Here is a 23,193-nt window from a genome sequence, read left to right as displayed (position 1 = left end):
TGGGTTTGCGAAGTCCTGCAGCTCTAAGGCCAATTAGCAAGCCCAGTCTGCTGGCGAGGAGCATGGCATACGGTTGAAAGCAAGTAGGCTGGAAATGTTTTGATAAGTATTGTTTCCAAGTTTGCAAAAGAAATGTCAACTTCCACAGCAGGCTTATTTCTTTTTACTCCTCTGTACAGATATAAAGCGCGCCACTTGGTCCCAAAACAAACTCTAAATTAAATACCACTCAGACGTTTCACAGTAGTTTGCTGAATTGTAAATTTACGCATCTTCCTCATGAATTTCCGACAGTACTTGAAGGCAGCAGTAAAAAAAAAAAAAAAAAAGAGCCCGGCTCGCTGTTCTGGAACGCCCACCTCGTGCCAACCTTTGACCAACCAGCGTTGGAGGATCAGCTGATTAAGTCACATGACCCTCGTTAACATGCACCTAGCCTGCTAGCATAACAGGTCAGGAGAAAGCAGTAGCAAGGAGTGAATATAAACCTCAGTTTTGGAGGGAAAACAGCGAAAAGAAATGAGTAAGTAGCTTAAGTGAATACTCGCTAACTTCTAACCGCTTTATAATATCCGTCTGCTGGCTGTTACGGAAGTTGGCTAACTTAATGTTTCAGCTACAGCCAGTCAGCAACGTTTTTAGCTAATGCTAACGCTAACAGTGACATAAGGATACGTTAGCTGTCAAATCCGAGAGGAGACGAACGGTGAAGATGGAAACAAGACATCCTAAAAGCAAATTTATAGGCGTCTTTAGTGTCGCCGACTGAACGCAGCAGCAGCAGCTGATCAATGTTTGTTTCTCAGCTTGGCTGCTTTGTTTGCACAGACAATTAAAGGTACAGATGATTGATTTAACTTGTGCATAACATTTATCATCTTATGAGATATCAAGAACCAGCTAACCCACTGTCAGTTAAATTAAAGCCTCTGAAATTCAAAGACTTCATAGACTTTAAAGTGGCACTAATCATGTGTGAGACAAACTAGAAACTACTATCTGAGAGTATTCAAAATCTATTTAAAATCGTTAAACGTCAGTGTTTCTTAGCAACAAGTGAGGAACTGAAAATGTCTGGTGCACTTTAAGCCAAACTCAGCCGGCTCCTTTCTGTTTCAGGTGACGAACACTCAAGCATCCTTGGCTGCTGGAAGTAAAGATGCCGCTCTGCAGTCGTGACCGCTGAGCAGAGGAGTGTCACAGGGAAAGTGGCCATGCATCCCTTCGGCCGTGAGTCTGAGACCTCCCTCCAGGACCTGTTTGAGTACTTCAAGAGGTGCCTGCAGCATGGAGAGTGGGAGCTGGCCAGCGCTTGTGTGCCACAGCTGGTTAACTCGACGGGAGGACTTTCAGAAAACCTACGACACATAATCAAAGCTATCGTCTGCCATCCTTACAAGCTAAAGTGAGTCACGCAGCTGCATGTTCACATTAAGTTTTTCCTTGTGTGAAGCCTAACTTGGATTTATTGTGTGATTACTTCGTAGATGGGAGTCTTTGGGCAGTCCACACAAACTTGCTTGGTTTTGGCTTCAGGTTTTGGAGAAGTGGACGGAAGAGCAGGTAATACTTACTCTATTGTCCTTATTTGACTTACTCCCAAACAACATGTTTAGTCTTGTCAACCTCATGCTGTATCCTGACATTTGAGACAGTCTTTGTTTGTGTTTGTTTCCAAAAGACAAATCTTTGTTGGAAGTAGAAAGATCATCTCAAAAGCTGCGCTGTGCCCTTTCAAAAAGCAGACAGTATTGTGTTGTGAAATGGGGTGAAGAGGCAGCTGAAACACCACCAACAGTGTGACTCGATAACTCTGCTCCTGTTTGCTCTGCTCTTCAGGTTCCTCCCCACATCAGGAGAGAGCTGGAGTTCCTGCTGCTCCTGGAGGAACTGGGATCAGAGGGCATAACAGAGACGGCTCTCAAGGTTATTATTATTTTGGCTTTTGTCTGGAAGCTAACATACAGTTGATAATGAGTAGAATAAACAAGATAATGTTCACACGGGCTACGTGTGCTCGAATTAACTGGATTTGTTCTTTTTTACCGTTTCACATGTTGTGATTCTAGACAGAGTTTAGGATGATTTAGATAAATTATCTCCCAGCAGGATCTGCACCAGGCCTTCATGGACACGCAGTCTGAGCAGAAGGCCGCAGACGCTTCAAGGACAACAGATGCTGCTGTCGAGACTTGCCTGCGAACCTTGTTGGAGAAAAAGAAGCCCAGACTCGCCCAGTCTTTAGCACACTTCTTACAGGTAGAGTCGAACGTATTATCAGAATAAAGCAGCACAAAGTGATGAGAAAATATATGAAGTACTATACAAAAATGTCATCTGCCTGTATGTGTGCACCGCAGCATAAAACTAATGGCTATGGCATCTGAAATGGTCTGAATGTATATTATTTTCTGCCATGTTTGAATATAAAAAAGATAATATAGAAAATAGTATGTTGAAATTATTTTTAACATCATATGATATCTGCAATTCTTAAAGGTTCATGTATAAAAAAGCTGCTAAGGTTCATATTTTTTATAGTTTTGCAATAAGAAACATAAACTAATTTTAATACAACAGCATGTTCCATTTTCTTTATTTCCCCACCTTCCGCAGCACCAGCCGTGCACAGAGGAGCACACTCTGCAGCACGCGTTCATCCAGCACCTGATGAAGAGGCTGGGGAGACCGGAGAGGAGGCAGGAGAAGGTGGAGGAGTGGGTGGAGGAGATATACGCCGTGCTGTCTGTGATGCCGTGGAGCTCTGGTCGAAGCAGCGGGCAGCTGGAGGCGCTGTGCGAGGCCCTGTGGGCAGCCAGAGACGGGCCCCTGAGAGAGGAGAGGATCCTGAGCTCGCTGCTTCGCCCGCGGTGCGACGCGCTCGTCTCTGTTTACTGCTCCACTGCTTTGAGGCTGCAGAGGGATCATCTGCTGAGGAGCGCGCCCGACACGCGAGGTAGACCGAGCGTGTTCAGCTCTGATCACGAGAAGTTTGCTGATGTTTAACTGGTGTTGAAGAGTCGCCTGGCCTCATCAGGATTTGCCCTAAGCTTAAAATAAAGTTTGTAAATTGTGAAGCTGTCCTCAGGTTATTTAGTTTGCTTTGTAAAACAGCTCCAAGTTCCTCCTCATCACTTCAATCAGTTCCTCCTCTGAGCTGTTTAAGCGTCAGTTTGAGATTTGGTTGTCTTTGCTTTTAAGGAGCAAACGTCACCCTTTTTCCTCATTTAATCACACTTCTGCTTCTGTGGCTTTACATGTGACAGGCAGCCGCTCCCGTGTTAATGTCTGCAGAGATTTTCTGTTTCTTATGTTTTCATTTCATTCTAAGCATTAATATACTCTTTCTAAAGAGTTTATTTATTTACAGTTTAAATTAGCTGATAATGTTGTATTACAGTGGTGATTAATGGGTGGTTGATTATTCCAACCCAGTGTATTTTACTAATGACACAGACCAAACTTATATCAAGGATTCAGTTCAATTCAATTCAATTCAGTATTCCTTTATTTGTCCCACAAGGGGAAATTCCAGAATACAGCAGCATCAGTAAAGATTAATATAAGAAGTGCATGCAAATTCGAAACAAAAACAGTATATACAAAAGAGTGAGGATTAAAAAAAAATAATAAAAAGAAAGAAATTGTAAAAAATTGTAAGAAATTGTAGATCGTATTTACAGACTGTTGTGTACATGTTTTTATTGCACAGTTTATTGCCCAGACTGTTGCACTGATTACTTGGAGCGGTTTTTATTGTACAGCCTGACAGCTGCAGGGAGGAATGACCTGCGATACCGCTCTTTCACACACTTTGGATGTAGCATCCTGTCACTGATGGAGCTCCTCAGTGCAGTGAGTGTGTTTTGGAGGGGGTGGGAGTCATTGTCTGCCATGGAGGACAGCTTGGCTGTCATCCTCCTCCCCCCCACCTCCTCCACCAGTTCCAGAGGGCATCCCAGGACAGAGCTGGCCTTCCTGATAAGTTTGTCCAGCCTCTTCCTGTCAGCTGTAGTGATGCTGCTCCCCCAGCAGACTACACCATAGAAAATGGCAGAGGCCACAGCAGAGTCATAGAAGATAAATGTAAAAGACACAGTATTACAATGTTTAAGTCTCTAAGAGGCAGCAATGGGAGCATTTTTTGCTGACATACTTCTGCATTCCTTTGCAATACTGCATGAATTGACTCACATAACTTTCTGTATGACATCTACCTGACTTTCAACACCTTTTGCGCTCCATTGCAGCACAAACTAAAAGCATGTTCTGTTGTGGATGTCAGACTCATCGCCTTGTTTTCACTGTTTTCTCAGCGGACCTTCCCGAAGCAGAGAAGCTGGCCCTCAGTTTATGTTGCCACAAGGATCGTCCATCCGTTTGGAAGACCATTTATTTTGAGTGCCTTAGTAGTGGAAAGCACTTCCTCGAGCAGGTCTTGGTAAGAGAAGCAGGGCCATTGGAAATGTAGGAGTAATGTGTGTGGACAGTCTGTCTCAGTGGCGTTGTGCTGGATCCTGTTGGTCACCACATGTTCAATAATTCAATAATGTAATAAGATTGATTCCTTCCTGTAGGTTACTGCACTCGATCTGATTAAACACGAGGAGTTTTCTCAGCTGAGAGACTTACTGAAGTTGGAGTTCCAGCCCTTGTCCCGCCTGCTGCTGCTGCTGGGGTGGACTCAGTGTCGCAGTCTGAGCTCGGCTCAGACGCTGCTCAGCGTCCTTCACCGAGAGCAGGTCAGAACCGAGGTCGTGCAGCTGTCCAGACGTCTACATGCACCTCCTGCACTGCAGCTGTTTAAGTGTTAGTGTTTGGTTTGCTGATGCAGCCTTTACCTTCTTTTCAGGCACCAGCCAATGACTCTGTTCTGCAGGAGTTTGCCAGTCTTTTGTCTTCTCAGCTTGGAATACTTGAGTGGTGTAAAAACAACAATCCGTAAGTGTTTTTTCTTTTTGACTTGTATTGAACTCCGTCTTTCTCATCATTTATTTATGATTTGAACTTCCCTTGTGGTTTTTTCTTCAGAGGGATTTCCATGGAGGCATTGCTGGCACAGCTTCACTCTCTGGACAACCACTCTGCTCTCTACATCCTGCACTCCCTGACGCCTTTGGCTCAGTTTGAAGAGCGCAAGATCCTGGATCTGCTGCAGCAACTGCCAAATTCACCCGGAACAGGTCGGCACCTTCATCATCCTCTCTCTCATTGTTTGTCTGTTAGAGTCTGAAATGAACTTTGAGGTTAATTACCAAAAGAATAATGTACTTTTTTTTCTTCCCTGCAGCAGACACTGAGGCCATCAGTTCTCTCAGTCCTGGTGTGCAGAGGAACATAGTTCTGTTTCAGGGGTTCTGTGCCATGAAGTATGCCATCTACGCTCTCTGTGTCAATGCACATAAATACTCAGATTGCACTGAGTGTGAGTTCATGCAGCAGCAACAGCAGCAACAGCAGCAGCAGCAGCCCAGTGAAGAAGAAATGGACCAAAACCCGACCTCAGCTTCCTCAGAAGGTACGAAGGCTGACGTTCTTCTCTGCAGTGAAGCTTTAGATTGATGACAGATGATAGAAACGTTTCCTGTCTGCTAATTTTACCTGATTAGAATCTCAAATGGGTCCAATTTGACCCATTTTGACATTTGAGTAGCATTAAAAACACCCTAAATGTCATTCCTTTAGTCTGACATGGTAACATAGTAGATTATATATGTCATCACATGGTACTGAGTCGTACTCTGACCTTGTTCTTCTCTGTTTGTTTGTTGTGTTTTCCAGGTCTCCATTTCCTGTTCCAGAACTACCTGTCGGAGTGCCAGCTGTACCTGGAGGCCGTGCCCGCCATGTTCCGCCTGGAGCTCCTGGAGAACATCTTCTCCCTCCTCTTCCTGTCCACCGCTGACTTTGCCCTGCAGATCCAAAAAGACACCCTGAACACAAGCAGTGCCACTCAGGCAGAGTGTTTATCAGGCACAAGAAGTACAAAGGTGGAATTGGAAGCAAAAGCGCAGACGGATGAGATCGAGTTTAGCAGGAAAGAGAACCAGAAGCGGCGTTCAAGTTCCTCCACGGCAGCCCACCGCAGCCACCTGGACCTGGGACACTTCATCCAGGGCTGCAGGGGGTTTCTGGTTGATGTGACGGCCATGAGGGGTTTTCTGAAGCTGCTGAAAGAAGGGTTGGAGGGCATGTGCGTGGTGGGCCAGCAGGAGGGACAGGAGGCGGGCAGAGCGTTGCTTCAAGAGGCCGAGGCGGCGCAGAGCCTCGGCTGCTCGGTGACGGCGGAGACGTTCGGGGCTCGCCTGCAGAGGCTGACCAAACGCACTGCAGAGGCTCAGTGGAGGCTGCAGATCATCACCAGCAATCAGGGCAGTGGAAGCGGTGAGAGGGACGAGCTTAGAATATTTCCTTAGCTTTTACTTTTATTTCCTACTTTTGCTTTCTGGTTTACCTTTTCTGCATAACAAAGGAAAATCAAGCACAACTAAACGTCACTTCTTCATATCTGAACCAAATTCATTCGCAGGTTCAGAAAGTCCTCTCCAGATGTCGGCCGTCAGCTGTCCCATCACTTCTCTGCCACGCAGCAAGAGCTCGAGCCTGAGGAGAAGGAAGAGACCAGGGAGACATCCTCCAGAGAGACAGACCTCCGTGGAGAAACACAATGGAGAAGTTAGCACGAGCGCATCAGGTAAGACATAAACAGCCTGTTCTTCTACGTATACGCATGCTTTCATTTGGTCTGTTTAAAGCGCATTGAGTTAAATCTACCTTTTTGTTTCCCACCAGTTAATTTTTGTCTTACAGAACATGAAAATACAGTGTGAGGAGTGTGTTTCTGTATATGTGCTTTCACCTCCCCGAAGAAAAGATTAACACCGCGGGATTCGTGTTTTTAGGGGCAGTGAATTGAAGACAAAGTGTTTTTGTGGATGTGATTTATTTGCTCTTTGTCAGATGGCGGAGGAGGACCGGTGGCAGCATGTGTGGAACTGGAAGTGTGTCCATGCGGAGGTCCCCACAGCTGGCTGGTCCCCGCCATGTTGTCCCCTCCTGAGTCTCTGCTCATGTCCTGCATCCGCCGAGGGAACTTCATGGAGGCACATCAGGTCTGTGGCAAGCTGGACCCCAAAACCTGCTCATGTCTTTGCAAAAACTGGTCTTTACCACCTTAAAAGTTAGTGTTGTAGTTCAGCTACTACTCATACCATAAGTGATATGACATTACTACCACTAATAACACATTAATTGTAATGCCTACAACCAATAATATTACTGCTGCTTCTAATTATGGTTTCTTGGCCTCTGCAGGTCTCTCTGGTGTTCGATCTGGAGGCGTCTGCCTGTTGTGGTGAGCTGGTGTTCATGGAGCGCTACAAAGAAGTCCTGGTGGAGTTGGGGCGGGTGGAGCAGAAGATGGAGAGCCAGTCCATGTCTTCGTCCTCCTCCTCCTCGGAGGGTTTGGGTACAGCGGCCGTGACGGGCGCAGGGCGGAGTCGGCTGGGCAGCAGCGGGCGATCAACCCTGCAGGCCATCGGCAGTGCTGCTGCTGCAGGTTTGGCATCTTTCTTCCTGCTCAGGATTTTCATTTTCTGTGTTAACTCGGTGAATGAAAATGCTTCTTGAACCACCTGTTTAAGCCCTGTTCAAAGATGGTCTTGTTCTCCTTGTTTCAGTGCACTTTAAACCCTGATGAAGCTGCTAATTTAATCTGTTTAACCAGAATTTCTTTGAATAATGTCCACATAATAAATGTAAGGCTGCTGTATGCAGACAGCAACACCAGAACCACATGAATAGATCAGTTTCCTTGATGGCTGCATATAACCTGATGTATGCCTCAGGCTCTGACTTGCGTGTCTGTGTCCCTTCAGGTGTGGCTTTCTACTCCATCTCAGACATCGCAGACCGTCTCCTCAGCACCCCCGCTCACCCGATGCCCTCCCTGGAGGAAGGCTACTGGCTGAGCCGCTGCACTTCAGACCCCTCTGCCGTCGTCTACTCGCTCGTGGAGGAGCTCAGCCCAGCAGCCATGGCCGCCTTCGACCTGGCCTGCTGCCACTGTCAGCTCTGGAAGACGTCCCGACAGCTGCTGGACACAGCAGAGCGCCGGCTCCACAGCAGCATGGAGGCTCGAGGTATAGAGCCTGAATTTAATTCTGTGTTCATTAGCAGCTCTGCACAGATTCTAATTTTGATTTTCATCTTCAATCCCTGTGTGCCTCCTCAGGAGTAAGAGTTGACCCTAAGGTTCCCCACTCTGAGGGGATCTGTGGATTTCCCTTGGTATTACAACAGATCAGCAAGATCCTGAATCATTCTGCCACTAATAAGGGCTCTGTCAAAACAGGTGAATAAAACACCAGCTCCTCTCATACTTCACAATGTTTACATGACCTGCAGATGCAAAATAACTTTCCTGACAGAGATTTAATATGAACAATAATCCAAATGTACTGGATCCTTTCTTTGTGAATGGTTCCCTCTTGTTGGCAGAAGCTGTCGGGGATGACCAGGTGTTTGCCAGCCCGTTTGGTTGCTGCATTCAGGAAGTGCTCCTGTGTTGCCACCCGAGACTGAGCGAAGAGTGCATCTCTGCTCGGCTCAGTCTGGCTCAGCGTTTGGAGACCACCCTGCACATCCTGAGCACTGCTACAGACGGTTCAGGTCAGCACAGTAACCGCGGCTGTACGGATGTAATAGAGTTTACGCTGACTTTGTTTTGGAAGTCACATTTCTTACATGTCTGCATGTTGATGATTGCTCTCGTTTGCAGAGGGCAGTGTGGGCAGCGCTCTTCTGGCGCTCTTGGTTGAACAGGCCAGTCTGAAGCAGTCGGAGCTGGATGCTCACCCTGTGCGCTCCAGCATGAAGCAGCTGCTTCGTTCCCTGGACCAGCTTTGCCCCTTCGAGCCAGACGGAGATCTCGCCAGACCGGATTATGTTCGCAGTTTCCTCGACTACGTCAACACACTAGCGTCCGTGTTAGTGCGCAGCCTTGGTTCAGATGGTAAAATCATTTATCGTTGAGGAGAGATGATGGGAAAGAGTTGCTGATCTTCCCTCACCTACATTATCTCAGCTGGTCTTTTGAATCAGATTAGCAGGCTCTTCATAAGCTCACTTTACTGCAACCATTTTACCCAAATAATGACCATCCCAGGAGCCATCAGTGACTCTTCTTCTTCCTGTTTTTGTCCTGGTTTGCCTCTCTTCCTGTTTCTCTTAGACCAGGGCAGTGAGGTGAAGCTTGGGAATCCACTGCTGGTGCTGCTACAAGCCCCTTTTCAGCTTCTGTCTCACCTGCTGTTTGACAGACAGGTGTCTCCTGACAGGTACACACAGTGGTTAAACATAAGCCTGTAGTTTACATGTTATGTTATTTCTCACAAGGTTGCCTGACCTGCAGCTCTGAGCCTCACAGCTGGTGTGCTGTAGAGACGGTCTTACACAGTGCAATAATAACTTACCAAGTTTTAAAAACGTGGTGGATCGAACCCTCTGAGTGTCCTGTTTTATCTCCAGGGTGCTGTCCTTGCTGCAGCAGGAGGGTCTCCACCTCAGCGTCCAGCAGGTCATTGTCCAGCGATGCTGTGAGTCTCTGCCTGTGTGGACCTCCTGTCCAGGTGACGGAGGAGACTCCAGTCAAGCCAGGAAAGACGACGGCGTGTTCGGAGTTGCCAGCTTGTCTGTCCTGCTCCAACAGCACGCTCGGGAGCACATGCCAGCTCTGGGAATCACAGAGCCTCAGTCTAATGCGAGCTCTGACTCCGAGGCCTCAGTGGAGGACCACTCTGCTACACCCACCAACCTCTCCACCTCGCCCACCTCATCTCCTTCTCATTCATCCTCCTCCTCAAACTCTTTTCTCCTCACACCTTCGGCCCTGTCTTTCCTAAAGTCTCGCTCCCCTTTGCTGGCCACGCTTGCATGTCTGAGCGCCAGCAAAGGAGAATCCACCCGGACGCAATCCTCCGGATGGTCTGGCTATTTCCGTAGCGGCCGTAAAGAGGTCGTCCTCGATGGAGAGCACATTTCTTGGGAAGCAGATAACCTCCTGAAGGAGTTTCCTATTCTTCGGGCTTACCTGCACACCATGGCTGAACCGGTTCTGGGCGCCCTGCTGAGCGAGGGCGAGGAAGGCTCCGCTGGACTCGGGGCGGTCATTTGCGGGAAACCCCTCGTCAGTCTGCTGCTGTCTGGGCCTCAAGAAGGAGTCGCCCAGGCTGTGGCTGCTGAGGCCTTCCAGAAGGCTCTGTCCTCCAGAGACCTGGGCCAGGCCCTCCGTCTGCTGGAGCTGTACGGGAAAGGCTGCAGCCAGGAGGGGGCGCTAAGAGACCGTCTGCTAGCCTGCGCTGCTTTAGAGGGTAAATATATTTTAACTACAGTGGAGGCTCATTCCTCCACAGAACATATGCTGAATGCAGCACTGACTTCACAGCTGTTTTAAATGTGTTTGCTGTTCGTCTGGTTTTCTGCCTTCAGATGGAGGTGAAGGTATAGGTCAGCTGTTCCGCGTTCAGGATGCTAACCTGCGAGCCCGTGTTGCCCTCCAGGCTCTGGAGCGCTGGCCTCTGTCAGCCTCTCTGGAGCTGCTCGAGTTCTGCCTCAATGACCCGAGAACGGAGACCTCGCTGAGAGCAGACTTAGAGCTCAAGAAGAAGGAGCTGGACATATATCACTGGGTAACTCTCAGAGCTGAACTCACACTAAGTAACTTACTTTTAATCTCAGTGGAAGCGTGCATACTACGGCAAAGCGGCCATGCGAGCCTTCAAATGTTGTAGACGAATGTACGAAGGAAATATGTTTCTTCTCTTCTCACAGATGTTGAATTTGCATCCCCCGTTGCCCTGGGCTACCTGGCAGGAGCTGAGGACCAAGTCTCAGACAAACTCTGAGTCCATGTTATCTATGATGCTGGAGGCAAAAGTAGGTACCTCACACCTGCAGCAGGTGACAGTCACTCATCGTAAATAGGACGGCAAATAAACAGCAAACATTGCCCCAGTTTAGCAAACCCCTTCATCTCCAAAATACCCATTTGCTTGTTTGTGCGATTCCTCTTTTTTGCAGGAGTTCGCTCTCTGTGCGCAGTGGGTTGAGCTCTATCCTGTGTCTGACCAGCTGAGACTGCAGCTAACCACCGAGCATTTGCTTCATCTGCTGGAGAAGGGACAGACAGACGAGGCTTTCCAGGTCCGGACCACTCAACTTCTGGTTAACTTTAGACTGAAATTAAGCCTCTTCAGAAGTGATTTTCTCAATTATTGCTGCGAATACTGAGGAGTTTTTCTCTCGTTTTGTTAATTTCCTGTGTGACTTCATCCTTTTGTTTAGTTACTTGAGGGCCTCTCAGATTTTGTGGTCGGCCTCGATGTTTGTGAGCGCGCTCTGGACCGCCGCCCCGGATTGGCTGCCTGTCACTTCTTGGCCGACTACCTGACTCTGCATTTCCAGAGGCAGGTGTCTCCGGCGCGCCGACGACACATCCACGCCCTCCATCTGGGCTCTAAGGTTTGTGAATGCAAAGAAGTGCTCAGATGTAGTTTTCAGTAGCATTCAGAGACATCTCCAGCATCAACAACCGTTGAAACAGATATAATTAATTTTGGCATTTATGGAGACAATGTTTCATAAATTATAATCGTTAAACAATTAATACTCCATTTTAATCTGTCTGATTCAATTTCTTGAAAATTCTGTGGGAAATTTTGTTCCTCTTTAGTCTTTACGTAGTGTTTTACTAAAGTTCACCCAGAGTTCACTGAGACTGGTCACCCTCTTCCAGGAACTATAATTTCTCAACACTTGCTGTTTTTATCTTGAGGACTCACTTAAATTCCTTTGTTGCAACTTAGTCACACGCCTAATCTTGCTTGTTTCTGGGAGCACTGGCTTGTGAAAGGTAGCTTTGCAACTTCTCAGTTGTCTGAAGTTTCATTCAGGTCATGGTTATCTGAGGAGGGTTGAATCCAGGGCAGCTGGACCTGCAACCTGGATCCACAGCCACGTCCAGTTGCCCTAGATTCAGCCCTCTCTGGGTAACTTCTCAATTCTTAAAATGTTATCATTGCTCAGTAAATGCTGTGCTCCTCCATCTCCCCACTGGGAAATATTTTATGTTATGGCCTAGTTGAAAGTCCTGTACTCCAAAATCAAAATTCTCTCAGTTGTCAGTAAATGGCAGGATGAGTCCTGCACCAGACGGCCCTTTTAAATAGTGATGTAGGATTCAAATCATTGTTAGCCATGAGTGGATCTGGTTAAACATGCTGGTTTTATTATATCATGACGTTTGTTTTGCCCTCCAGGTGTTGCTGACTCTGCCCCCAGCTGCCAGGCAGGACTATTTCCCCCTGCTGTCGGAGCCCCTGCTGATGCTCGAGCAGCTGTTGATGAACCTGAAGGTGGACTGGGCGGACGTGGCGGTGCGAACCCTGCGGAGCCTCCTGGTTGGCCAGGAGGCCGGCTTCGGCGCCGAGGACATCGATAAGCTTCTGGCAGATTACGCCTGCAAGGCCCTCGACTTCTCCTGTGCCCCCAGAGAGAGGTCTCGATCTGGTGAGCGCTCAGTGCACAACGTACGGTGACAATCACCGACACATGCACACAAACGGTGTGTAGGGCTGGGAGAAACATGTGTGCAGCACAGATTATCTAAGCTGGCATTGAGTGCTTGATCAGATTCCTTGTTTTGTTTGCTTATTTTTTGATGAGATATATCCCAGTGCCAGTATGTGAGAAGTCATATTAGCTCACATTAACATTCCTGTTCCGTTTTGGTGTGAGTGTATTGAAGTTTCTAAAATCGTAGCCCTAAAGCTGGAACATGTACAGCACTGACACATAACAGAGACTAAATCACACACACTGACACGCACTGAAAGAACATTGTTGCCCTCAGGCAGGTGGAGAGATTGTTGGAAGATTTGCGTTTGGTTTACAGTCAAATAAAATCCTGTGTTGTAGACTACATATCATAAATGTGCATGACCGGCTTATTTTTCAGACTCTGTGATCAGCCTCCAGGATGCTCTGATGCAGTGTCCGGCTCAGGACACCTCCTCCCTGTCGTCCAGTCGAATGGAATCTCCACCAGCCTCTGCAGGTGAGCACGTGTCTCAGGAATCGTATGACACGCTTGTTGATCCTCCAATGGGAATTCAGTGTTAAGTGTACTGCTATAGATTGAAATTCCTGTTTTGACATTTATTCTTAATGTTTCTGATCATTTCCTCTTTGTTGGATGACAGGCAGCACTCCGACACACACACCCTCCTCAAACAGCACCGACAGGGAGAGGGATCGAAGCTCAGCGGGGAGGAAACGCCGCTCGCCCGCCAAGTTCCAGCCTCCAGACCAACCCCCAGCCCGCAAAGACTGGGTCCCTGACACCCAGCAGCACGTGTGCATGGTCTGCCAGCGTGAGAGGTTCACAATGGTGAGCAGCCAAAAGTCTCTGCCGCTGTTATAAATTACAGACATATAGAATAGATTTTATACATGAACTTCCACAACAAATTCTCTAGTGGGGACAAATAAAGAATAAAGCATCGTGATGCAACTGTTTTACGTAAGAAAAACAAATTCTGAAAGTGTTATGAGAGTAACATGACAAAGAAACTGGTTGTCAGAAAATGAATATTTATGTTTTCTCACTTAGTGACGGTTATTTGTCTTGTGCTGTTTTTCTCTGCTTGTAGTTCAACAGACGGCATCATTGCCGGAGATGCGGCCGCCTGGTTTGTCACGCGTGTTCAGAGCATAAGATGCCTGTGGAGGGCTGCCCAGGAGAAGAAGTCAGAGTCTGTGACCAGTGTTACGCCTACTTTCACCCAGAGTAAGACCCCGTAGATTCAAGCCCAGCAAGCCTCGTTTGTCATTAAGATAAAGCAACGCAGGTGATGTGCTTAGGTGTGATGTTCTGGACAGACCAAGGTTTCCTGTAGTCAGGGAGAGTGTTGAATATCTAGGTAATCTAGAAAGGACACAAAAATGGATTGTGGATAGATAACAAATCAGATACTCTACCGTGTTTTGAAAATTATTCGTGTTGTTTTCTTTTTCCCGTGTGCAGTTCTGATGATGAGCTGGAACCAGCTGAAGGTAAATTAAATGCCATCAGAAATTATGTTATTGTCAAATTTCTTCCTAAAAGTAGGATTTAGGATCCTGATACATGCATTCTGAAAAAGCCGTTCTTAAACAGGTAACGTATAGAGGCCGTAATGAAGCGCTTTCACTGCTCTCTCTCTCTGCTTTGCCATCTTTGAGCAGTGGCCGGGAGCCCCGTGGTCACAGAAGAAGCTCTGGATGGGATGCTGCACCTGCCTGAAGTGGTCCAACGACAGATCCAACTCAGCACGAACCCTGCAGAGAACCAGCTGCTGAGGAGCGAGTTCTACTACGAGCAGGTCTAGATTTGAGCTTCTGCCCTAACACAGGTGACTGTCCGATGAATCCAGTGAGACTAATCGGGGTCTTTTCTCACACCTCCAGGCCCCCAGTGCGTACCTCTGCGTGGCGGTCTTGTCTCTGCACAGTGACCAGACGGCCTGCGGTCATCAGCTCATCAGCCACTGCCGCTCTCTGTCTCGTAAGCTGACCAATCCCGAGGTGGACGCCTGCCTCCTCACCGACATCATGCGGCAGCTGCTGTTCAGCGCTAAGCTGATGTTTGTTAAGGTTGGCCGCAGCCAGGATCTCGCCTTATGTGACAGGTAGGATGTAACCCGACAGGTGAATGTGATGGAAGCAGTTTGTAACTTTTGTTGGTGTTTTTAAGGACGTTAAACTAGATGTTGCAGTGATCCGGAGGCCATTTTGACATGTGTCAGGAGGTAAAGCAGAGGTGTAAATCATCTGAATTCCACACACGTGTCTTTAGTTGCTTCTGTCCCAACTTGTTTGAAACGTGCAGCTGCATCAGATTCAGAATAAGCAGATATTTACAAAAATCAGTGAAGCTGATGAGCTCAAACATTACATATATTGTCTTTGTGCCGTTTTCATTCGAGTATATGTCAAAAATTCTTAGCAAGTTATCACATTCTGTTTAATTTGTGGTTTACACAGCGTCACTACTTGTTGGAGCTTACTGGATCACTTGAATGGAACATGTGTTATTAATAACACATGTGCTTTTTGTACTATCGCATGTCAAATGTCTGCTGTGCAAAGGGCCTATTATTAGCCACAAGTGGGCAGAAACACTCCAGAGACGAGATGACAGGCACACGTCACTCACACTCTATTGCCTTACAGAGTGGTATATTAGGAAACAACCGTGTTCTTATACATCCAGTAGATACAGAGCAGCATTATCATCACATAGGAGCTGTGTTTTTGGCGAAATGACCATTATTCACTGGCCTTTGAGCTTTGATTTGGTCTCCACCAGCTCAGAAAAACATGCAGCTCTTTTGGCTGAATTTATTAATGCAGCTTTAGTTGTGGGCTCTTAACTCACCAGATGAGTCGGATTCACCAATTTGAAAGAGCTGAGGTCACGTCAGATGAGCTGTCAACCACAGGAAGTCTGCTGAAGTGGCTTCCGGCAGGTCTAAACCTTGTGATAGTCATTACATGCTCCTGTGTGCCACTACTTACATGCACTGTTGCAGGAAGTCTCTTCATCCGTCTCACAGTTGTGCTCCCTCTTTTATTTATTCTCTGTTTCCACAGTTATATCAGCAAAGTAGACGTGCTTAAAATTCTAGTGACGGCCAATTACAAGTATGTTCCCTCTCTGGACGACATTCTGGAGACTTCTGCTGTCACACGTCTCCGTAACCAGCTGCTGGAAGCCGAGCACTACCAGCTGGCAGTGGAGGTGAGGCAGTTGGTGGTTTTCTAGTTTGGATTCTCTTCACCTGTAATTATTGGGCAGGTAAACACAAGCATCATAAGCAATCAATCAATAACAAGTGACTTGTACACTTGTCACACACCCAACATTATGTAACACCATTACAATCAGGCATCTGTTTCATAAGTTAACGCTGCTTGCACCTCTAACGTGCTGTAGATAAAAATCTGTTGTACAATAGCTGCCAAGAATTTTGAGTTCTCACATGTCATAAACCAAACCTTTGTTATTAACATCACATTTTGATACACCAGGCATAGTTTATTAGCAGATAGATGACTCTCCTCTGGGCTATTAAAGGGTGAAATATTTGAAATCTAATCGAATTGTTGCTGGTTGTTTGGCGGCTATTTCTGTAGGTGTCTACCAAGAGTGGCCTGGACCCTGGCGGCGTGTGGCAGGCGTGGGGGATGGCATCTCTCAAGGCAGGGAATCTTACGGGGGCGAGGGAGAAGTTCGCCCGCTGCCTGAAGGCTCCAGTGGACCGTAACCAGCTCAACCTGGGTCCCTTACTGCTGCAGGATGTCGTCCAGCACCTGGAGACCAACGTACAGCCCACTCTTACCACGGTGAGAGGACGCATCACAGTGCAAGTTTTATTCTTAAACCAACCACTGCTGCAGTGGTGGGCGTGTTACAGTGAGTACGACACTGTTAGACATATCCCAAATCTAATCAACTAAGCCACATCATCATTCTGCTGATATATAACCAAATTAACTGGAAGACTTGCCAAATACTTCCTCATTCAAAATTCTGTATTGTTCCCAGTTAGTGTAGTACAGGTGTAGTACACGAGGTGCAGATGTCACAGTGAAAGACACACACGAACAACAACTACAACCTACACATGTTCAGAAATGACTGATGAAGCTGCCAAATGTAAAACTTTTGGTGAAAAAATATATGCATGAATGTAGCGATGCACTAAGTACACTTTGTGCTATTTTTGTCACCTTTGTGCATACTTAAGTGTACTCAAGTTGTCCTTGAGGATTCATGAGCATTTGAAACACTCACAGTACAACTGTATTATATCACCGACGTGTTGGAAATATACTTAAATATACTTAAAATGACGTGAAACTAACGTACGCTTTGATTAAGCATGCTAATAGTGTACTACAAAATACAATTTATAATACACTTACAAGAAAGTGCACTTTTTATTAGTACTTTGAAATACCACTTAAAGTATTGTAGTATAAGTAGTAGTATAGTATTTCAGTATAACAATTTAAAAGTATCTGTCAAACACACTTTAGATTAAGCACAAAAAGTGTACTTGTAATGACTTTTCTGCACTCATATTTCTAATACATTAAAGTAAACTACTTTTGCACCTGAGAGGGCAGAAGAACATCCACATACTTCTTAAAAAATAGCTATAAAATACTTATTTTGTGGTGCAATTATGAATCTGTCTTTCTGCTGTACATGTTGTAACAGCACAGTAGAGGTCAGGTCTGAGTCGCACTGTACAGAATGTGCAAGACCTCTTCACCCTCCACTCCCTCCGCTCTGATACATGACACCTCCAGAATCTCTCGCATATTGTTTGATGTCAGGAGTTCGTGGCTGCGTCTCCAGGCATGCGTGGCACTTGCACCAGCGTGCCTGGTTTCTATTGGACAGGAGAGAGTGGGAGTTTCCAGTCTGTGAAGTGTGTGTGGTTCTGTACTCTTCAAGAACTGGAGGAACTGGTGGTGGTGGTGCAGTGGCACATGTTCAGTCAAACCGCACCATTATATGCTTTGAATAGAAGGCAGCCCTGCAGTAACATTTATGTTATGTAACGTACAGAATGAATGACATGATGTGAACGCCTTCCCTGATGTCCTGTGTGTCTGTGTCAGTCTTTTGGCGAGGACATCTTGGCGTCTCTGCGGGAGCTGGAGGAGGCCCTGTCCGAGGCCGGTCCTGTGGATCGTCCGGAGGGTCAGACACCGAGCAGCAGCCTCCACCAGGAGTGTCTCTACTACCTGAACACATACGGCACTCACCTGGCTCTGATCAGCTTCCACATGCGTCATGACTGCATGACGGAGGCGCTCACATACCTCCTCAACAAGGTTTCGATTCAGTTTAAGCATTTTTGGAGATGCTTATTAAACATCCAGTATGTTTTAATCATTTGATTTAACTGGACAAGTCAGAACCTAAAATGGCAGCAGGTGTGTGTCTAAAAATAGAAATCTCATTCTTCTTTTGTGGCGTCATTTGTCTGGAGTCAGATATCATTTGACGCCCTGTGCAAGTCTCAGTGCATTGAGTCTGTCACTCATAAAACAGGCTAAGCTTCTTCTAAGACAAACATTTAAGTATGATCCCATCTGTCTGCATCACTTCTGAGTTTGCCGTGTATTTTTCTGCTTGATGGCGGCTCAGGAGTGCCCAGATGAGGTGTTTCTAGAGGGCGTGCTGCAGCCCAGCCTGGAGCGCGGGCGTCTCGGCACGCTGCAGGGGATACTGGAAAAGCTCGACCCAGGCCTGGAATCATGCAGCCGCTACCTCATCGCCTCCTGCCAGTTCCTGCAGCGGCGGGGTTACTACAACACTCTCTACCAGCTGCAGCAGTTCATGATGGTCGGAGTCTTTCATCTGTTTTTTATCATAAGATTTATTCCAAGCATTTTAGTTTTTGAATGTCATTTGAAAGCAGAAAGAAAGAGTTTCATGGCTTGATTAAAAAAAACACAAATCAGAGGTACAAAACTGACCATTAGCACACAAATTAGCCTCTTTTTCCATTTAGACATGCCTTTAGACACCATGTAGATGTGCCAAAAGGGGGGTCCTCATGGCCCAGTGGTTAATATGTGTACAATTACAGATGAAACACAACATTTTTTTTCTTATGAATCCTTAATATGAAGAAATATCTGAGGCCTAAAGAGGTAAAAATATTCAATATTTAGCAGGAGGAAGCAAAGATATGAGAAAAATTAGCTATTTTGTTGAGCAAAGTTTTGTTTTTTCTTTTTTTACCACCACAGTAAACATATCACAACCCATTAGATTCATGTTTTTGTTTAACATATTATCAAATAATAAGTTTGAAGTAACATGCAAAATGCTGTTCACCTGTACAGGATCATGTGCGTGCAGCAATGACCTGCATCCGCTTCTTCACACATGGAGCCAGTTCGTACCTTCAGCTGGGGGAACAGCAGGTATGTCTCAAAGCTTTAAAATAAATTTCCCTGCTCAGATGTGAAAGTTGACCTTGCCTTTGACCTTAAACTTGACCTTGCACAGCGCTGGCTGGTCAGAGCCAAAGAGCACCTGAGGACTTACCTGCAGGAGCAGCAAGGCCGGGGTGCTGGGAGGAGAAAGTCTCAGGTCAACTCGTTCAGGAAGATGATGTCATCCAGTGACGTGTCCAGGTTATTTAACATTTCCTCATTTCAATGAACGGGATGGAAATAAACCTCCACATTTGCCTTCCGTCTTCTGGCTTCATTTTTGTGTGTCATACGTGTTTGCTACCTGTCAAATAGACTGAAGTGTGGACCTCTCCCGCCTTATTTCCACCAGGCACATGAACACAATCGAGCTCCAGCTGGAGGTCACCCGTTTCCTCCACCGCTGTGAGACTGCAGCCTCCTCCAAGGCTCCACAGAGCAGCACACCTTCCTCCAAGTCCCCTGCATCCAGCTCACCACCCACGCTGTTTGGAGGAAGCCCCATGAAAGTTGAGGTTGCCTGCAAGGTGAGGTTCCGGTTGTGATTATCCGAGTACTTAACGCCCGGTGCTTAGAGATGTATAATCCGCTTAAGATGGATTGAGTTTGGTAAAATGGGCCGCCGCCTCACTGCTGACTGTATTCATGTGTTAAAACCCGGCTTTGGAGATGTGCCTCCTGTATGTGAAAGGTTTAAAAAACATCTCTAGCACTGAACATGCTTTTAGGTGTTTGTTAAATAAGGATACACAAAGTTCTTACTGTACGTTGCGTGAATGCACTTATTTTAAGTCACTTTGGGAAAAATCATCTGCCAAGTGAAGAATGAAATGGAGTTTCATGGATTTCATAGTTTTGAGGCCTTAAAGTCAAAATTTTTACCAGTTATGCAACTAAAGGAGTTAAAAAATGGTTCATAAAAATCCAAATAAGACTGCTGAATATGCTCATTGAGACCATATGTGTAATTAACGTAAAATATGAAAAGCCTGATGATGGATGTGAGAACACTCTAACATAAGATTGGTAATATTATGTGTATTTTTGCAGGTGATGCTTGGAGGGAAAAACATAGAGGAGGGTTTTGGCATTGCTTATAGAGTCATACAGGTATGTTGATCCTCTGCAAACATTACACTGGTCACCGTATTTCCTTTAGTTTATCAGTTCTTCCTTCATCGTGACAAATTCCCTCACCTCATTTATACCTCCTGTTAAAATTTAATCTGTGTCCGGATACTTTACCTGCGTAGTAAATGATCCGGTCTAACGTTTGCGTGCAAACCTGGTATTTGTAATGCGCTCTCATTGTCCCCAGTGATATCAGATCTGAAACCCTATAAGATCACTTCTAAGATCTGATCACTGTGAGACAGACTACCTGCAGATGCGGCCATGGAAATGCCGTCACATTCTGATCACAGTGCATTTACACCTGCAGTAACATGCGTTTCGCCTTATTTGGATAAAATGTTCAGATGCTGATTCCACCTTAACTCCAGGGGGAAAAGAGGTCTGTGAGATTTCCTGCCAGCAGACACAAAAAGAGCCAAACATATCCTCCTGTCTGGACGTAACGTGCAGTCATTGATTCCATTTTAAACAGGAAGATTAAGCCTTGATTAACTGATTAACCCACTGCACAAAAATGCAGCACAGCAATAACAAGAATCAGACACACTGAAGACACACAGTCAAGCAAAGTCAAGTGAGTTTTATTTGTGTTGCCCGGAAACGCAAATTTGTTTCTCTTTCTCCCCGTCCTCCTGCCTCAGGACTTCCAGCTGGAGGCCCAGGCGGTGTACGTGCGGGCCGGCCAAAGGCTCGTCCGACAGAGGCAGTATGGAGCCGTGCGGCAGCTGCTCAAATGCGTGGGTGAATCGGGCACCGCCACCAAAAACGACTGCGACGCCCTCATCCTCAGCTGCGTCTCCGTCGCAGATAAGAGCCCAGCTGACGTGAGTGGCACAGAATGTTTGAAGAGACATGTAGTGGAACGTTATCACAAATCATGACTTGGCTCTGTGTTGTCTGTCCCTCTTGTCCTTGATCTGACTTAGGCCAAGGAGCTGGAGGGTCTGATTCTGGAGACCAAGAGCACAGAAAGCAAGGTAAAACTGGCTTCTCTGTCATTGCTTTGCTTGCCCGGGGCTGTTTTTCTAAATACAGAAATCACAGTTACTCTGTCCTCAGCCGGCTATTCCTCTTTTTTTCCCTCTTACTCATGACATCACTGCGTTTTCATGTGACGCCTGTTCTTCTCACGTGGCCGTGGTTTGACCTTCACCTCTGAAATCAACGCCTGGAGACCCTCAGAAAGAAAAGTTCATTGATAGTCCCGTCACATCATCCTTCTGTCCGCAGATCAAAGCCTACTTGCTGTGCAGTAAGCTGCGACCGGCGTACCTGCAGGCGGTGAAGCTGGAGCCGAGCCGGGCCGGCCCGTTGGTGCAGGACGTCCTTCAGGCCGCCGAGGGAGCGCAGGACTCAGTGATGCAGAACATCTGCCGCCAGTGGCTGTCCGAGCATCACGGCAAGACACCTCAGCAGCGCCAGGGCCGACCCAATGCCAGGTAAAGGCACGGTCGGCGTAACGAGGGATTACACGTGCAGCGCGTTTAAACAGATGAGCCGCAAATAGGAGGATTCAGGGTAAGCTTCCAGAAGAGGAGCAGCTGCTGCACACATTACATTTTGTGCTGCAGCTGCAGATTATTTAAAGATGAATAATATGAATTTCTGTTTCAGAGGAAACTAGAAAGCCTGACGATCACTTTCTCTTTCTGTTTGTGCGGCCTGCAAACTAACGAATCACCACCGTGCTTTATTTCCACTCCTGAAATAATTAGCTGAGCGGGAACAACTACCGAACAAATATGACATAACAAGATTTCCACACAGATTCTTACACCATATAAGCATATCTGTAACTCAGTGTTTGACTAAGATTAATCTCCTACCTCAACCAAAAGGGAAAATATCTTAAACTGACTGGAAGGCTTCTGACAAATGTGTTGCTTTTTTTCATTTCTGTGTCCGTGTGTGAAAAAGATTTTTACTCAGACATAAACGTAACGAGGCGTCCTCCGATGTTCAGTCCTTCACCAATCTGAGTCTTGTTCTTGTTGTTCTGCCGCAGCTGTTTACCTGTTTTACCTGATGTTGTATAGCACATTTCATGGCCAGCTTTCAGGGTATATTCCCTTTTGGTAAGGGAAATTAATATCGAGCAGAATTTAAAGTATTTAAGGGCATTTAAGGTGTTGAGAAATTTACGGGAACCATGAAGGTTTTGGGTTGGATGCAGAAAGGGACCCACTTAAAGCTAAATGAATTATCCAGAAAATCACCTGTCGAGTCGTTGGCTCTGTCTCTAGTTTCTGTGTCTCGTCTTGTGTCTCCTGTTTTGTTGAAGTGTCACTAACTTTAAATCACTTTGCTCTCACGGGAGACTTGACCCACATCTGTCTGAACTGTGTAAATCCGCATTGATTAACTCACGCAGATAATCAGTCAAATAATGTGTAAAAAGGGACTTTTGCCATAGTTTTCTTTTGATATGTGATTTTGCCTATTTTGTTGCACAAGCCTACACGCTGGCCAAAACCAGATGACAGTACAATTATATTGTTACCATAAAACACATTTTAGGTCACTTACATGACAATCACTTGTGTTGCTGAAGCTGCCTTTTCAAGGATACTAGAATACTGTGCTGGTCCTTTGTCTCTGCTGCACTCGTCTGAAGACTGAGACAGGTCTTCCTGTGACAGTGAGCGCTGATGGGCAGGAGACGGAAAGACGACGTTTGACACGCACGCGTACGACATTCTTGCACTCTAATCCTCCTTAACTCGGACTGTTGTCTCATCACTGCCGCACTTTATACGTACTGAGTTTAAAAAAATAAACTTCTTTTGGTAAAAATTGTAAAATATGTAATACAGTAACTGCTTTGATGAGGCAGGGACTAACGACTTGTAATGACTTGAAATGTAATTGATTTCTCATCCCCTGTACAATGAAAAGAGAAGGAAATAATAAAACATTAAAAAAAACTAAAAAATGGACTATGGAGCTTCATGCTGCCCTGTCTCTGGAAATGAAAGACAAAGTTTGACACTTTCGTCAAGG

The 23,193-nt window shown here is 46.2% G+C and overlaps 1 protein-coding gene across 5 annotated transcripts; it reads left to right on the top strand.

The window, feature by feature from the left end:
- The first annotated feature begins 400 nt into the window (after positions 1-400).
- Positions 401-23,105, top strand: zfyve26 (zinc finger, FYVE domain containing 26). Of its 5 annotated transcripts, none has more exons than XM_076749235.1 (43): positions 401-523; positions 1,120-1,405; positions 1,488-1,563; positions 1,840-1,926; positions 2,110-2,259; positions 2,617-2,956; positions 4,317-4,441; positions 4,578-4,742; positions 4,853-4,941; positions 5,032-5,183; positions 5,291-5,518; positions 5,782-6,384; positions 6,530-6,694; positions 6,961-7,112; positions 7,315-7,558; positions 7,878-8,141; positions 8,234-8,353; positions 8,500-8,670; positions 8,780-9,013; positions 9,233-9,338; positions 9,529-10,370; positions 10,489-10,688; positions 10,831-10,935; positions 11,080-11,202; positions 11,344-11,520; positions 12,318-12,567; positions 13,016-13,114; positions 13,260-13,447; positions 13,710-13,846; positions 14,084-14,112; positions 14,284-14,420; positions 14,506-14,726; positions 15,691-15,838; positions 16,234-16,443; positions 17,731-17,946; positions 18,263-18,460; positions 18,967-19,047; positions 19,133-19,260; positions 19,412-19,586; positions 20,110-20,169; positions 20,835-21,017; positions 21,120-21,170; positions 21,424-23,105. In XM_076749235.1, exons 2-43 carry the CDS (start codon positions 1,215-1,217, stop codon positions 21,634-21,636), a joined length of 7,833 nt encoding a protein of 2,610 aa, XP_076605350.1. In that variant the 5' UTR covers positions 401-523; positions 1,120-1,214; the 3' UTR covers positions 21,637-23,105. The 5 variants fall into 5 exon arrangements, with proteins under 5 accessions (XP_076605350.1, XP_076605348.1, XP_076605349.1 ...); XM_076749233.1 differs by having other exon boundaries at positions 14,281-14,420; XM_076749234.1 differs by having other exon boundaries at positions 2,107-2,259; positions 8,503-8,670; positions 14,281-14,420.
- The last annotated feature ends 88 nt before the right edge of the window (positions 23,106-23,193 follow it).

The sequence above is a fragment of the Chaetodon auriga genome, chromosome 14, assembly GCF_051107435.1.
Source record: "Chaetodon auriga isolate fChaAug3 chromosome 14, fChaAug3.hap1, whole genome shotgun sequence".
Taxonomy (NCBI): domain Eukaryota; kingdom Metazoa; phylum Chordata; class Actinopteri; order Chaetodontiformes; family Chaetodontidae; genus Chaetodon; species Chaetodon auriga.
Note: the sequence above shows the minus strand (reverse complement) of the source record. Positions and strands in the feature narration are given on the sequence as shown.